Source organism: Patagioenas fasciata, chromosome 10 (genome assembly GCF_037038585.1).
Source record: "Patagioenas fasciata isolate bPatFas1 chromosome 10, bPatFas1.hap1, whole genome shotgun sequence".
Classification (NCBI taxonomy): domain Eukaryota; kingdom Metazoa; phylum Chordata; class Aves; order Columbiformes; family Columbidae; genus Patagioenas; species Patagioenas fasciata.
Window position 1 is genome coordinate 10,550,954 of NC_092529.1, and position 14,499 is coordinate 10,565,452.

Below are 14,499 nucleotides of genomic sequence, written 5' to 3' on the forward strand. Positions count from 1 at the left end.
GGAGCAGTTTCCCTTCCCTCTTTCCTCTTGCCCTTCAGAAAGAGCTGTCATCAGGTATGGTCCTCACCACTTTGCCACCAGCAGTGCTTCTTTCCACTCTTTAACAGGGACCCAGTCTCCAGGATGGATGTCGTGGGCTGCAAAGTCCAGGGGTAGAGTCTGTACCAGCTGAGAGATTTTATGAGAGACAGTATTCTAGCCACATATTGTTTTAAATATATATCACAACACATACTGAGTTTCTCTACTAGTTTTATATGGAAAAATTATTTCCAAATCATCCTCCCCTTTACTGTCATAATCTGGAGGGGCTGTTGGGCTCACTTGGGAGTTTAAATCCAACCTCTCCAGATCCGGTATTGAGGGATACAATGAGGATCCTCCTGTTGGTCCTTCTACCTGCTCAGCTGGGTTAGGAGGAGGTTGTACAGGAGAGGGGGCTAAGTACTGGGAAGTGTCCCATCTTTCCTTATTTCTTTTCATTTCTCCTCCTTCCTTTGCTATATATAATCCCACTGTTTTTTGTTATTTCATCCGCTACCCTTGTCCCTTTTAACCACATCTGTCCACATCCTTCTTTGATTATTCCCTTTCCAGTGTTTGTTAAATATAGACACAAATACTGACATACTGATGTACCATCACTGCCTAATGGGGGCCACTTATATCCTTTAGTTAACTGGTATTCTAGCCATGTAAAATAACTAAAGAAGTTACGGTAAAATATTGTTATCTCTGAGGGCGGTCTTAGACTATTCCAAAATTTCATCATCCTCCCTAACGGACCATCTGGAAGCATTCTCAGACCATCCCTCCCCTGTTCCCCTCCATATTCTTCTATTCCCCCTTACTCTTAGCACCTCCTGTAATTATAGTTATGACTACAAATACCTAAATAACTCTGTACCAGAGTGAGGCTTCTTTTCACTTGTTATGTGCACTGTAGTATTAAAAGAACAATTTGGTAGAAGCTAAACCCCCTTGCATTCTAGCTTGACCTCAGTACATTACTGGGGGCTAGGTGCGGCTGGGCTTAGCCTCTGAGTGATGCCCAATTGTGCTCAATGTCAATCGACATTTCTTTAGAGAGATACGGTATCAAAACCTTGTTATAAAAGCCGTCAAGCACCGGGGTTCTCTCTTTGTCACAGTGCTGAGAGACCTTTCTCTTGGAGCAGCTCAGGCACTAAGACTGCAAAATTCACACACACAGAGGCAGGATTTATTCCAAAACAGTATTACAAGTCCCTCATACACATGTATGCACGCAGAGGTACCAAGTTACCATTACCCTTTTACCGTCGTGCTTTGGTTGTTACTGGTTACTGTAGATTCTCCTTGGCAGGCAATTTTCTAGGGGGTTCACCAATCTTCTTTGTGACCACAGATTCTTCTTACTTGCTGTTCTCCTAGAAGGTACCAATCTTTTTATGATTAACCAAGATCTTCCCTAAGAGAGGATTCTTCTCAGTGAGTATTAGAATCCCCTCTTTTGTTATTAGAATCCCATATAACTCTATTACCTTTTCCCTTTACCTTTTGTTAACAACCTTTTTTTATAGACAAGGGACCTTTCAGTTTTCAGTCTTTCCTTTTAACCAAGGTCTGCCCTCCCTTTGCTAGATGTGTGGGTGACCTGTAGTCCTTCCCCACTCCGATGGTCTGGTCTTTGGTTTGTTTCACCGCTCCTGGGTGTACTTGTGAGAACCACCACCTTTTATACTTAAATCCCTTTATTTAACATAACCCCCCTTTATTTACTCACCAACCCCCACTTGTCTGTCTCCTGAACAGCCTCGGGAACCCAATCAATCACCCAGGGTGCCAGCAGCCGTAGAAAGGAATTTTCAGTGGGGTGCGCCATCAGTTCTGTGTACTGCCCACTATCCCCAGAAGGCTGAGAAATCCTGGATGAGCCCCTAGTTGTGCAGAAATTAGCTTTGGTAGAGGTAAATTTTCAAAGATGAGACAGAGGAGTACAACATAAAAAAGAAAACTTTATTTGAACAAAGGGAGAGTCCCTCTGGGGTACCCAAACATGGGGTTGAGGGGGGCATACCCCCCCCCTCAATTTATCCTATTCCCCGGCTGCAAGATCCCTCCTCTTTTCCCCATTGGCTGAGGTACTCAGAGGGTACAACCTTTCATACATACCACTACGGACACCCCCGGTACCTGTTACATATTCATCAGTTTCCCCGCCCAGTCTATGCATTAAACATGTCATTATGGCTGTGCCTCGTGTAATTCGTTGTGACACGACAGCCTGTAGCACATGGTCTCTCCTTTTTCCCCGCCACATGTATCCTTTTTCCCGCCAGGACCAGGGACCGCAGCTCCTTGTGCCTCCCCTGGCAGCAGCAGTGCTCTGAAAATCACAGAGCCCGTCCCTGTCTGCAGGAAAAACCGGCAGCAAACAGGAAGAGATTTCTATTTTCTTGCTTTCTTTCAGCTCCTGAAACAGACTTCCCACATTGCTGGGCAACCCAGACGGAAATAAAGGGGATCAGGGGGACCTGATCAGGGTGACACGTGGGGAAGGAGAAGCAGCCGCTGGATGGGGCGGGAGCCCGCAAACCCAGCCCTGCAGAGCAGCTGCAGCCCCAGCCCTGCTGCGCCCTGTCGCGCTTTAACCCCAACCTGCAACCAAAACCATGACAGCCGCTCACTGCCCCCCTGCCCCTCAAGGAGGGCACAGAGTTTACAGGGAAGTGAGAAACGCATGGATTGAGAAAAAAAGCGTTTAATAAAATAACAAAATAATACTAATATTGTAGTAATAATATATATTAAATATATATGTATATAAAATAAGTGATACTCAATGCAACTCCTCACAAATCCATCCATGTTGAGCAGCCAGTCCCGGGAGGAGAGCACCCTGGTCCTGAACAGCCAGGCCCAGGGAGAAAGCAAAAGGCAGAAAGGCCCATAAACCAACTGCAAAATGGCAAAGGCCAAACTAAGGGAAGCGAGTGAACTAACAGACTCTCAGACAGGACTCATCCAGAGCAGAGCTGAACCAAAAGGGTCAAACAAGCTGGAAAAACCGACTCCCATTACAAATGAAGCACGACACTAATGGCATGGAATATTCTCATTGATCAGCCTGGATGTCAGCAGAGGTCTGCCCCACCCATGCCCCGCTTCCCAGGTGCCTTGCACCTGTGGATAAAAAGCCCAAAAAGACCTTGGGCTCTCAGACAACAGCTAAGATACCAGTAAATTCTTGCATTCTCTTCATACCAATTCAAAAACCACTGGAAAGCTGCTTGAAGAAAACACTATTTCTCTCCCAGGGTGCTATCCTATTATTTACACACTAAATCCAAACGACAACTGTGCTAGCTATGAAAAAGAAGAGTTTCTAACAGCATGAAGAAAATTAACTCTATTTCTGCCAAACCAGCACACTCCCCACTCTCTGCCGAGGGCTGTGAATCAAGAGCTCAAGAACCACCAGCACAGCAAAGAGCATAAGGACATTTCTGCTGGTGCCAGAGGTGCCCAGCTGAAAAACTTCCCAAACTGGGCACTGAGATGCCCAAAGCCACATCCATCCCTGCCTCTCCCTGGGGACCCACTCCTGGATGCAGCTTGGCACAGCACAGTCCTCCCATTGCCTACAGCTGGGCAACATGGCTCTAATGACCTCCAGGCTCTGCGGTCCCACCCATGGGAGTGAAAAGCAACAAGTGCTCTCCAGCAAGTTCTCCTCTGGCTGCTCCCTGCTGCCAGGGCACCATTCTCAAACACCACCATGATGTCACACAGTGATGTCACCACTATATGGCACAGGCATCACAGCGGCACGTCACAATGTCCCACTGGTACCCACAGCCAGGTGGCACCAGTTGGCCTTCACTTGCCGACTGGCAGGACAAGGCTTGGCTGTCTAAGGCAGTGGCCAGTGAAGGAAACTTCGGTCCAGGTGGAACAAGAGAAATGGAATGGGAACCGTCTGCCGGAGAAACACCATCCCATTCTGCTCCGGACGGGCCGGGGCTGTCGGCAGAGATGACTTCTCCTGGGCCTCCAGGACTGGGGGAAGGAGCAGCCTGTGATGCTGCTGGGCTGGCGAGACATCGGGAGCGGGATGTCCAACCCACCAGCGATGGACACGAGACCAAACAAGTCCCCCCTGTTTCCAGCAAGCGGGCGGGTGAAGCCAATGAATTGTCATCCATTCGCTTTCCAGAGAAGCTTTGGAAAATAGTGGAAAGCGACCAGTTTCAGTCCATTTGGTGGAGCGACCATGGAACATGCATTGCCATCAATGAAAAGCTCTTCCAAGAAGAGGTGCTGGGCAATGGAGGATCTCTGCGGGTTTTTGCCACGCAGAACATGAAGAGCTTCATTCGGCAGCTGAACCTCTACGGATTCACCAAAATACAACAGGATTTTAAGAGATCTGCCTCCCTGCCCGAATTCCTGGCAGAAGAAGCAGCAGCTGCTGCTCACAGCCAGGTACCGCAGCTGCTCTGCACATCAGCTCACGGTCACAACAGCCCTGGGGGAGAGATGGACCTGTACATCACATAAGGCCTTGTGATACAGGAGATGGGGATGGCAGCAAGCGGTTTGGTTTTAATTTCCTTCTCAGGTCATTTTCAGGAAGGTTTGAGTTAGTCTTTCTGACTAGCAGAAACAGAGATAGAATACAGTTCGGTTATATCCACTGAGTTTGAACCATTAAATGGAAAGACAGATTCAGCATAACCTGATTTCTTTTAATATATCTTTGCTACATGTCTTGCTGTACCCAATCTGAAAACTTCCTGTGACACCTGCTGAATGCAGAGAAGATACATCTAAAGACCACAGTATTACCTGCCTACTCATTCCACAATGAAGTTGCTGAAAAATAGCAGTATTTCGCTTTTGATAACAGTTCTTACGCTTCTGAAAAGTCCTACACTGCTCTGCTCCCAGACAGCAAAAACCCAGGGGAGGCGATGACTGAGTAGAACCACCATGTAACATTTTATCCTGAGCTTCGGGCCTCAAACATCTTTCAGAGTCCTTTTCAATATCCCTGCTCATATTTTGTGATTAAAAGACTTAGCTCTTGTAGCTTGGGGTTTTCCAGTCTTGGGATGGTGGAAACTCACTCTTCTCCTTTGCTTTTTTTAGATCCTCTACTACTACAACCCCAGCTTTAACCGAGAACATCCCCAGCTGCTGGAAAGGTGCCAGAGGAGAGTCGCCCTCAAACGCAGAGCCCAGCACGTACCGGCGATGGATGAAGGACGCCCCTCCAGCAGCCCCAGTGCTCAGACTGCGGGGGACACGCGGGCGTCTCCACCCACCAAGCGACGGGCTGAAGCAGCTCCCGGCCCCGGCAGCGCCCGTCCACCTCCAGCGGCAGCTGCTCCCGCGCTCCCGTGTCCCGTCGGAGCAGTGGGCAGGGAGAGGGTCCCCCCGCGGGCCCTCTGCTTTCTGCCACCACCCGGCACCCAAACCCAGGGTGGCCTCCAGGCTGCTGCTTGGACTCCTCCACCGTTTGCAGCAGCCTCAGCTCTGCTGGGGCCAAGGCCACCCCACTGCCCCACCTGCACCTGCAGATGCCCCGGTCCTGCACAATGAACCCAGCGCAGCATGTCCTGGAGAGGGCAGAGAGTTCCAGGATGTCAATAGTATCTAATTAGTAGTGTTGTTAACAGATAGAGCTTAATAGAATAGGTAAGAAACAGAGCCTAGTAGAGTTAATAATACATTTTTTTGGACATAAACCTTTTCCAGCTGTCCTGTCCTCTTTGCACAGCACAAGCCCAGGCTGAGTTTATATTTCACTCATCAAAGTAGAAGCAACGGCTCCACAAGAACTTCAATCATTTTGCCCAACATTCAAGCTGAGCTGCTTAGAAATCAGAGACCTTGCACATGCTTTGAGAGCTTTCCGTGTTTGCATAAACTCCTCTAGAAGCCATACAAAGTGGGAACACATATCTGACCAAAATGCACCCGATGAAACTGGTCCTTCTAAAAACACTGACACAACTCTGGGTACATCATGGTACTTAGCCAGGTGTTAGAGACATCTGGGTCTGCAACCAGCTCTCTTGCAGAGGACACGCAGATTGCTCCTCCCATCACTTTTCCAAGCCCCTGGGCTCCAAAGTGGGTGCATGAACCCTGTCCGGAGCAAGAACAGCCACTGGGGTGCAGCAAAGAAATACACAAGGTCATCAGGCCAGGATGTGCTTTGTCAGATCTGCTATCTGAACGACGCAAACACTGTGAGTACCTGGCAGCCAAGGTGGTATCTGACCAGTAACTCCCCCAAGTTTGCTATCTGAAACTTCACATGTTGGGCAGAAGTCTTGTAAGGACTTCAACAGTATTTTTAAAAAGCCTTTGAAGCTGAGACTTTTAATTGAATCTTCTTCTTGTGGACTTGGCAGAGTTAGGTTAATGGTTGGACTCAAAGGTCCTTTCCAACAAAAATGATTCTATGATTCTATGAAGATGCCAAAATTTTCATCTAAGCTGGACCAGGGAAGCAGTGTTTCATGTCATGCCTTCTCCTGATCACTTTAAAATAGAATCATAGAATAATTAGGGTTGGAAGGAGCCTTTAAAGGTCATCTAGTCCACCCTCCCTGCAACAAGCAGGAACATCTCCCACCCCAAAACGTGCCACAGCAGAACAGGAGATGCAGGTGCCTACTGGTTTTATTAGCACTCCTGTGGCTGGGTTCCCAACCCCTTGGTGAGGGTGCTGGGTGGTGTCACCCTGCCCGCCCCGGTGTCCCCAGCGTGGGGGGAGAAGCAATGGCCTGGAGGCCTCCCTATTCTTTGCAAAAGAAAGGCCTTGTTAATGGTGTATGTTACGCCTTAAGCAGCTGGGTTTTGCAATTTCTGACAGGAATAGATTAAGTGCTGCGGAGACAGAACTTAAGTGCTGTGGAGACAGAACTTAAGTCTGTTCCTCAAGGTCCTTGCAAAATGAAGGCATAAATTTTTGAGATAAAAACATGACCAGTATTTCTTCCTTGAGGCTTACTATGGCCTCAGTTCCCATTCCTGATTTACTGGGCTGGAACCAAGGCAGGGTCATTCAGCCATCACTGGCCAGCCAGGGGAAGTAACAAATCACCAACTACCCCTAGACAACAACACGACTCACTTCTAGGCACTTTTGAGATCACCAACCTATTTTCCAAGACCACCGACCTACTTCTGGAACAATCTCCTTAATTAGCATGAAGAACGAGCAGAGGGAGGAGATGAGCTGCCCTATCCTACTTTGCATGCAAATGGAATAAGGTATAAAAACTCCCTCAGGACACCAGGTGTGTCTGTGTGGCATTAATGACATTTCATTGCAACCACAGCCAAGAGAACAACAGAGACCATCACCGGATCGACTGACCTTCAGAGTGGTGAAATCTCACTTCTGTTACCTTTATCTCTCTTTTTCTCTCTCTAATTTTATTCTGGACACATAAGGGTAATATTGTTGTGAGTTTTGTTGTTGAAGTCTTGTTAAGTTTTATGATATAGTTACAAACTTTTGCCAAGCCACGCTTCACTGTAATTCTACTGTGTTTTTAGTAAATTCGTGATCGAATTGAACTGGTCTAGTAATTGTCATTACTCACGGTTACCGCACAGAGCATTCAAAAGTTAACTCTGCCCTCACCCCTGAGTGGGATGGGGGAGGAGATCATTCGGTGAAGCCCTGGGTGTCGCAGCGAGGTCCCTGCCACTTGTTATAGCACTGGCAGCTGAACTCCTTGGCCAGCCGGATGGTGTCATCGATGGCCTCCAGGCTCTGTGCCACCACCCAGGGCTTGCCGGCTTGCAGGTCGATGGCAAAGCGGAAGGGGTCGAGGTGGAGGAAGCCCAGCTTGTTCTCCCGGCGCACGCAGCGGCCCTGGCCGGAACACAGGCTCTGGCTGCACAGCTCGGCGCTGGCCGTCACGTTGACAATGTAGTGGCCCAGGGGTCCTTCCACGTAGTCCTTCAGCCTCAGGCACATCTCCTGCAATGGCACATGGTGTCACAGCCCTGCATGGGCAGAGAATGGGGGGGTCTCCAGTGGCAGTGGCGCGGTGCCACCCACCACACTCACCTTGGAGCTGCTGTAGATGTGGCTGCCCCAGAGGACAATGCCAGCGGTGCCCTGAGCTGCACTCTCCCCAATGGTGTTAATCAGGTCCTCCTGCACACAAGGGGAGAAGAGAAGTCAACACTGCCCAAAGTTCCCATGCTGCCCCGGCAGAACTAAAGACTCCCTTGGAACAATCCATCAGTCCGAGAAGTGCCCACCATCCTCATGTCCTCATTACCTGGGAGAGGAAGTTGACGGTGCAGTTGAAGGCGATCTGGGAATAGGGCAGGACAGGGATGCTGCCATTGAAGACAGCAAAAGCCTCGGCCACACGGTGCCGGACGTAGGCGAGCACCTTGTTGGTGCCGTTGAGGCGGGTGGGCAGGTAGATGCTGGGGTAGAGCGCTCGGCTGCTCTCCCAGAGCCACCCCAGCTCTGCGTTCCTTTGTTGCTCCACCATCGGGCATGTCCCGGTGTAGGGCAGGCTGTCAAAGTTGTCGTTGTAGCAGTCAGGGAAGCCATAGAAACCCCAGTAGCCATCAGGACGAAGGGTCTTGCCCAGCTGCAGGGTCTGCTCCATGAAGGCATAGGCACTATGCTCAAACTGCTGCTTGGCCGTCTTGTTCACCAGCTCAGGGGACCACTGTGGGTGCTGCTGCCACACCAGCTCCTCTGACTTCTGCCGATAGATGTCCATAGAATCCCAGTTGCGGATCCACAGCGGGCGCCACTTCTCCCAGTCAATGACAGCAAGTCCACTGTAGGCAGGGCTGGGCAGCATGACCTTGATGTCCCAGGTGGCCTGGCGGAGGTGGGCCTCCAAGCTGGCATTTTGGGGGAGCCCTCCGTTCACTGGCAACCCCTCGGATGTGTAGTAGGGGAGAAGCCCCAGCATCTTGCTGTAGAAGAGGGCGATGTCCTGCCCAGTGAAGAACTGCTGGTCATTGGCCAACACGTCAAAGACCTCTAGGTTGAGGGTGATGTTGTACTTCTCAGCGCAGTTCTCAGTGGGGATGTTCCAGATGGTGACGAATGGGCGGTTGATGAGGACGGGGCCAGGTCCCCCAGCATGGGCTGGGGCGGGCAAGAGCAGCAGGAGGATGCAGCAGAACGACCCCGATGCCATGGTGCCAGTGGGCACAGGATGGTCCTGGAGCTGCCTCAGGAGAGCTGAGACCTGAGCAGACCTCGATGTTCTCACCCCAGCCCAAGCAAGGGCCAGTGTTAATCCACAGCCCCGTCCCCAGGCAGTGCTGATTACCCAGGGTCACCTCTCCCACCTCCTCATGTGAAGTCCCCAAAGTCAGCTGCGGCCAGAGCCCAGGCCCAGTCAATGCCGGGCTGCAGCGGGCCCGGCTGGGGAGGAATGCGCAGTCAACAGCCGCTGCCGGAGCGGCCACGAGCTGGGCTGGAAAGACAGACGCACACGGGCGGGGTCTGGGGGGCAAGGCCACGGTGAGGGACACGGGCTGCGCTGGGCGGGCGCCGCTGAGGCGGTCAGGGTGTCCGCCATGGGACGGCAGGAGGGAGGGCACTGCGGGAGGAAACTCACTGCGTCAGGCAGGGCCTGGCGGGACACAGCCCGGGAGCCGGGACGGCAGCGGTGCGGGACACTCGCTGCCCAGCGGTGTCTGTCCCGCGGGGCTGTGCCCGCCCGGCCCTGCGCACCCAGCGGTGGCACCGCGCCCCCGCCCCCATCCCGGGGGCTCCAGATCCCGGCGCGCGCACGGACCCCGGGGCGGAGCCAAAGGCGAGGGCGGGGCCACGCGAGGGTAAGGTCCACTTGCAGCCAAGGGGCGGAGCCTCGCGAGGGTGGTGCCTGCAGGGGGCGTAGCCAAGGAGCGGCCGGGGGCGGTTCCGCGGCGTCTCCACGTGGGTGGCCCGGCCCGGCTGCATCCCGCGGCTCCCGCCCGGCGCCGCGCCGGCACCACCGGGAGCTCCAACCCCTGCAGCGCCTTCCCACAGCTGCACACCCATCCCCGCGGCCCCCACCCCACAGAAGCCATGCCTAGGAGCAGGGATAGGCAACACTTAGGTGACCTGTTTAACCGCCCCCCCTCCAAATCACCCCGCACCCCACTCACACTCTGCCCAGCTTTATTCGAGGTAAAGCACTTCGGTGTGGGGCAGTGCACAGGGGGTCAGCACCACACAGCACCCGCTCCCTGCCCCCACGGCCCCCCTCACCCCTATCCCTCTCCTTATAACAGGAGACGGCCCCCTACTCACCCACCTAACTCACCCTTCATCTCCACAGGGGGCACCCACCTCACAGCAGGGAGGGCAGAAGTGGGGCAACCACACGGTGAGGAGCAGCCCCCCATAACAAGCTGCCACACAGGCAGGGTAGGGATATCTTTAAGTCCCCTACACTGCCACAGAAAAGGGGTGTGGGGGGCACCAGCTCAGTCCAGCAGGATTAGCGCCAGTTTGCAAGCAGCAACAGCACCCCAAGTCCCAGTGGCGCCAGGGGATCAGGTGCATGGCTGCGGGGGCTGGCAGGCACCTGGCAGCTGCTGCCCTGCCAGCCCTGGTAGCAGTGGCAGTGGAAGTGGGTCCGTAGGAACAGGATGTCAGCAGAGGACAGCTGGCCTTCTGCCCAGAAGAGAGGGTGCTGGGGGTGGTCTCCATCCCGGTGTCGCAGCTGGAAGCTGGTAGAGTTGAGGTGGAGGAAGACATCGGCTGTGCTGTCCTGACGCAGGCAGCGGCCCCGGCCCTGGCACAGCGCTGTGCTGCAGAGCTGTGCCGCTGTTGTGACGTTCACGATGTAACGGCCCAGGTCCCCCTCCAGATAGTTCTTGATCATCTGGCACGAGTCCTGGGAGAAGTGGAACATCAGGGTTGTGCTGGGCTGCCCCAGAGAGAAAAGCATCCCCTTGGAGAAGGCATCCCAGTCTTGAGACACTAGGGGCAGGTGAACCTCCACTCATCATCTACCTACTCAGGTGCATGATGACCCCAACCTACCTGGTCTTTAGTGTCATCTGAGTCACCCCAGAAGATGGCCCCAGCTGCACCCAGTGCTGCGCTCTCTCCAATGGTGGAGATCAGGTCTGCCTGTGTGGACAGAGTCTGGTTAGTGCCCACAGATCCCACACGCACCCATATCCTGCCAACATGGTGCACCCCAAAGAGCCCACTGCTGAGTCAGAGGAGCAAGACCCATCTCTACTCCGGGCCACAAGCAGAGAGGACTGTACCAGCTCTGTGGTGACAAGGCTCCTGTCCCCCCATTTCTCCTCTGGGGCCAAGCCAGTACACCACAGGGGCTGTGAGCTGCTGGGACCCAGGAGTCCTGTGCCACCTCTCAGGCACTTCCCTGGTGATGGTGACCATTGGTGCCAGTCCTGCTGCCAGACACCTTGCCCATATGGCAGGGGTGGTTTGTGGCACCCAATTATCCACCCACAGAGGGGCTGAGCTGGGTGGCCCCCCATCATGGCTCTCTTTGGATGGTGGGACAAAGGGCCAGCCCCACACCAAAGGATGCTGTTCCTCAACTCTTATGTGGACAGCCAAACCATGGTGTGCTGGTGACACCATGAGAGCAGCCACTGGCTTCCAGAGCCGTCTCCCTCTGTGGCCAAAGATGGGACAGGGGCAGAGGGGCCAGCTCAGCCCACTCCAGAGCCCAGGTGCCTGAGATGACCACCTGCCAGTGGCACAGCCCTACCTGGCTGAGCACTTCCAGCTTGCGGCTGTAGGTGGGCCGGGTGTAGACAAAGACAGGCAGGGAGTAGCCGTCGTGGTGCTGCTGCGAGATGCGCATGGCCTCCATCACCCGTGCCCGCACAAACTTGCGGCTGTTGGGGGTGGAAGCCAGGAGAAAGTCGAGGTAGATGGATGGGTAGAGGGCCATGCTCTCCCTCCAGAGCCATGCCAGCTGGTCATTGCGTGTCTTCTCCACATCTGGGCACTGCCCGGTGTAGCTCTCCTTGTTCTTGCTGTAATCATGGTTGTAGCAGTCGGGAAAGAGGTAGAACCCCCAGAGCTGCTTGGGTCGGAAGCTCTTGGCCATGCGCAGGGTGCTCACCATGAACTGCCGGGCAGCCGACTCGAACTCAAACACGGCCTGCTTGTTCAACTCCTCACGGGACCAGGTGGGTTGCCGCTGGTACACCAGCTGCTGAGACACCTCCCGGTAGATGTCCTTGGGTTTCCAGTTGCGAGCCCAGATGGGCCGCCACTCCTCCCAGTCAATGATGGCCAGCCCCTCCTTGGCAGGCGAGCGGATGTACTTGTTGATGCCATCCCGGAGGCGGGCGAGGTGCTCAGACAGGCTGCTGTTTTGGGGGACGCCGCCGTTGATGGCCACACCCTGGTGGTTGTAATAGGGGTAGAGCCCCAGGCGCTCCTTGTAGAAGATGGTGAGATTCTGGCCCACAAAGCCCTCATTGGGGGAGGCGTCCAGGTCGAAGAGGCTGAAGTCGAAGGACACTTGGAAGCGGGGCTTGCAGTCCTGGGTGGGCATGTTCCAGGCCACTAGGAAGGGTCGGCGGGTGAACAGGGGCGCAGCTGATGGCTTCTCAGGGGGCTGCCGGGCCAGAGCCAGCAGGGCAAGCCAGGGCACGGCCACGGCCACCGTGCAGCCCCCACGCATCCTGCCCAACGGGGGCCTGGGAGCAGCGGGGAGAAGGGGGGTCAGTAGCAGGGTACAGGCAGGGGATGGCTCTGCCCACACCCCCCAATGCAGCCCCTGCCCGGGACAGCGGGGTGCCGGGAGGCGCTGCCGGCGCTTTCAGGGGCTGGCTCCTGAGAATCCCGGTCCCAAATAGCTCCTCCTGGTTCCGCTCCTGACCCCGGTTCCCCCCGCTCTCGGACCTCCCTCCGCTTCCCGGCGCCCCCGCGGGTGCCGGCGCGGCGCCGCCTTTGTTCGACACCGGCACACAAAGCGCCGGGGCGCGGCCCCCGGCGGCCCCGCTCCCCGCCCGTCCCGCTCCGCTCCGCTCCGCTCCGCTCCGCGCCCGGCTCTCACCGAAACTCACGCCATATCCCGCCGCAAGCTCCCACCGGCACCACCTCCCCCCGCCACCCGCTTTAAAGCTCCCGGCGCACACCACCCGCGGGGGCGCCGCTCCCCGCCCCGCCAGGCCCCGCCCGGCCGCGGCCAGCCGGAGTGGCGGCGCGGACCATTGTGGGGCTTCGGGGGAGCGGACCGGCGGTGGACCCCCTGCCACACATACACCTCCGCGGAGCCGCGGCACCGGGCAATGCGCGTCACCCCCCAGCCCGCCGTGCTTGGTACGGCCCGGGAGGCCACGCCCCCTACGCGACGGAAGGGGGCGGGACGGGGCCACAGAGGCGCCGGCAGGGGGCGCCGCGGGGCGCAAGGGGCTGCGGCGCTGGGCTGGGCGGGAGGGTCCCCCAAACGGTGGTGATCCCGGGACGGTGTCCCCAGGGTGGTGGTGACCTCAGAGCAGTGGTGGCCCAAGAACAGTGGTGACCAAAGAACAGCCATGACCCCAGGTGATCCCATGATCATAGTTACCCCAAAATGGTGGTGTCCCCAGGACAGTGCCCCTGGAGCGACGGTAACCTCAAAAGAATGGTGACCCAAGAACAGTTGTGTCCCCAGGATGGTGGTGACCCAAGAATGGTGTTGTCCCCAGGACAGTAGTGATGTCCCCTAAGATGGTGACACCCCTGGTAGGCTGGTATCCCCAGGGTGGTGCTGTCCCCACGGCCGTGCTGTGCTGGGCAGGATGTCCTGTGCGGGGCCAGGGCAGACGGTGCTGCTGACTCAGCTGTGGCCTCCTGGGTTTCCTGCCTGGGGGGAACAAGAGGGGCTGCAGGCGCAGCAGAACCAGGGGAGCTTCCTTCCCAGGGCGCCGCTGAGGCTCTGGCGAGTCCCCCCAGACTAGCACCAGAACTGGCCGTCCCCATGTCCCGCCTGTCCTCTGCCTGCTCTGGCCAGGGCTGGCCCTGGTGGGCCAGGGGCCATCAAGGTGTCCCTGCAGAGGAAGTGCTGGAGTGCGAGGGTGTGCCGGGCTGGGGGAAGGAAATGGGGCTGAATCTGCGGAAGCGCTCCCCAGCCGCCCGCCGGCTCTCCGGGGAGTGGGTGGGAGCACCAAGCCCGGCATTGTTTGGTGCCAGTCTCCAGTGCCGAGCTCAGGGCTGTGGGCACCCACAGATGGCTCCAGTTAGCGGGACCCAGTCGGGTGCCAGATTTCACGGTGAAGCTCCCACCACAAGGGTGATGGTACCACTGGGGACAGGCACAGTGTCTAGGCTGGCCACTCCGAATCCAGGTAGCACCCCATGGCTCGGCCTGGCCTGTGGGCAACACCGGGCACCGGCCAGGAGAGAGGCAGGGGAGGTCGGGCAGCGGCCGGGCGTTGGCTGCCAAAACCTTCAGAAGAGATCACAGGGAGCCAAGAAATCCCAGCACTGGCGGGTGCTGCCCTTCCCCTCTGGGCAGTAAACAGGCTCCCTTCGCCAGCAGC

At 55.8% G+C, this 14,499-nt stretch overlaps 3 protein-coding genes across 6 annotated transcripts; 1 reads left to right on the plus strand and 2 right to left on the minus strand.

The window, feature by feature from the left end:
* Positions 1 to 1,977: 1,977 nt before the first annotated feature.
* On the minus strand, positions 1,978 to 9,610 carry HYAL1 (hyaluronidase 1). Its single transcript, XM_065845261.2, has 3 exons — positions 8,295 to 9,610; positions 8,078 to 8,167; positions 1,978 to 7,987 (listed from the first exon to the last, which is right to left on the minus strand). Exons 1-3 carry the CDS (start codon positions 9,180 to 9,182, stop codon positions 7,670 to 7,672), a joined length of 1,296 nt encoding a protein of 431 aa, XP_065701333.1. The 5' UTR covers positions 9,183 to 9,610; the 3' UTR covers positions 1,978 to 7,669.
* Positions 3,820 to 5,586, plus strand: LOC139828801 (uncharacterized). The gene is made up of 3 exons (XM_071813339.1): positions 3,820 to 4,529; positions 4,615 to 4,618; positions 5,134 to 5,586. The coding sequence occupies exons 1-3, from the start codon at positions 3,820 to 3,822 to the stop codon at positions 5,584 to 5,586; spliced, it is 1,167 nt and encodes a 388-aa protein (XP_071669440.1).
* A 526-nt stretch (positions 9,611 to 10,136) lies between the features above and the next one.
* On the minus strand, positions 10,137 to 13,514 carry HYAL2 (hyaluronidase 2). 4 transcript variants are annotated; one of them, XM_065845256.2, is made up of 4 exons: positions 13,240 to 13,514; positions 11,730 to 12,672; positions 11,024 to 11,113; positions 10,137 to 10,874 (listed from the first exon to the last, which is right to left on the minus strand). In XM_065845256.2, the coding sequence occupies exons 1-4, from the start codon at positions 13,512 to 13,514 to the stop codon at positions 10,476 to 10,478; spliced, it is 1,707 nt and encodes a 568-aa protein (XP_065701328.1). In that variant the 3' UTR covers positions 10,137 to 10,475. The 4 variants fall into 4 exon arrangements, with proteins under 4 accessions (XP_065701328.1, XP_071669207.1, XP_065701331.1 ...); XM_071813106.1 differs by lacking the exon at positions 13,240 to 13,514 and adding an exon at positions 13,187 to 13,202; XM_065845259.2 differs by lacking the exon at positions 13,240 to 13,514 and adding an exon at positions 13,032 to 13,130.
* Between the last annotated feature and the right edge of the window lie 985 nt (positions 13,515 to 14,499).

Excerpts from the sequence above, each read along its gene's own strand:
- HYAL1 (XM_065845261.2), bottom strand. The coding sequence starts at position 9,182 with ATGGCATCGGGGTCGTTCTGCTGCATCCTCCTGCTGCTCTTGCCCGCC. Across the intron at positions 8,168-8,294 it reads CCGTCAACTTCCTCTCCCAG|GAGGACCTGATTAACACCAT; the intron begins GTAATGAGGACA and ends CCTTGTGTGCAG. Across the intron at positions 7,988-8,077 it reads ACATCTACAGCAGCTCCAAG|GAGATGTGCCTGAGGCTGAA; the intron begins GTGAGTGTGGTG and ends GTGCCATTGCAG.
- HYAL2 (XM_065845256.2), bottom strand. The coding sequence starts at position 13,514 with ATGGCTGTTCTTTGGTCACCACTGTTCTTGGGCCACCACTGCTCTGAG. Across the intron at positions 11,114-11,729 it reads AGCTGGAAGTGCTCAGCCAG|GCAGACCTGATCTCCACCAT; the intron begins GTAGGGCTGTGC and ends CTGTCCACACAG. Across the intron at positions 10,875-11,023 it reads CAGATGACACTAAAGACCAG|GACTCGTGCCAGATGATCAA; the intron begins GTAGGTTGGGGT and ends CACTTCTCCCAG.
- LOC139828801 (XM_071813339.1), top strand. The coding sequence starts at position 3,820 with ATGTCCCACTGGTACCCACAGCCAGGTGGCACCAGTTGGCCTTCACTT.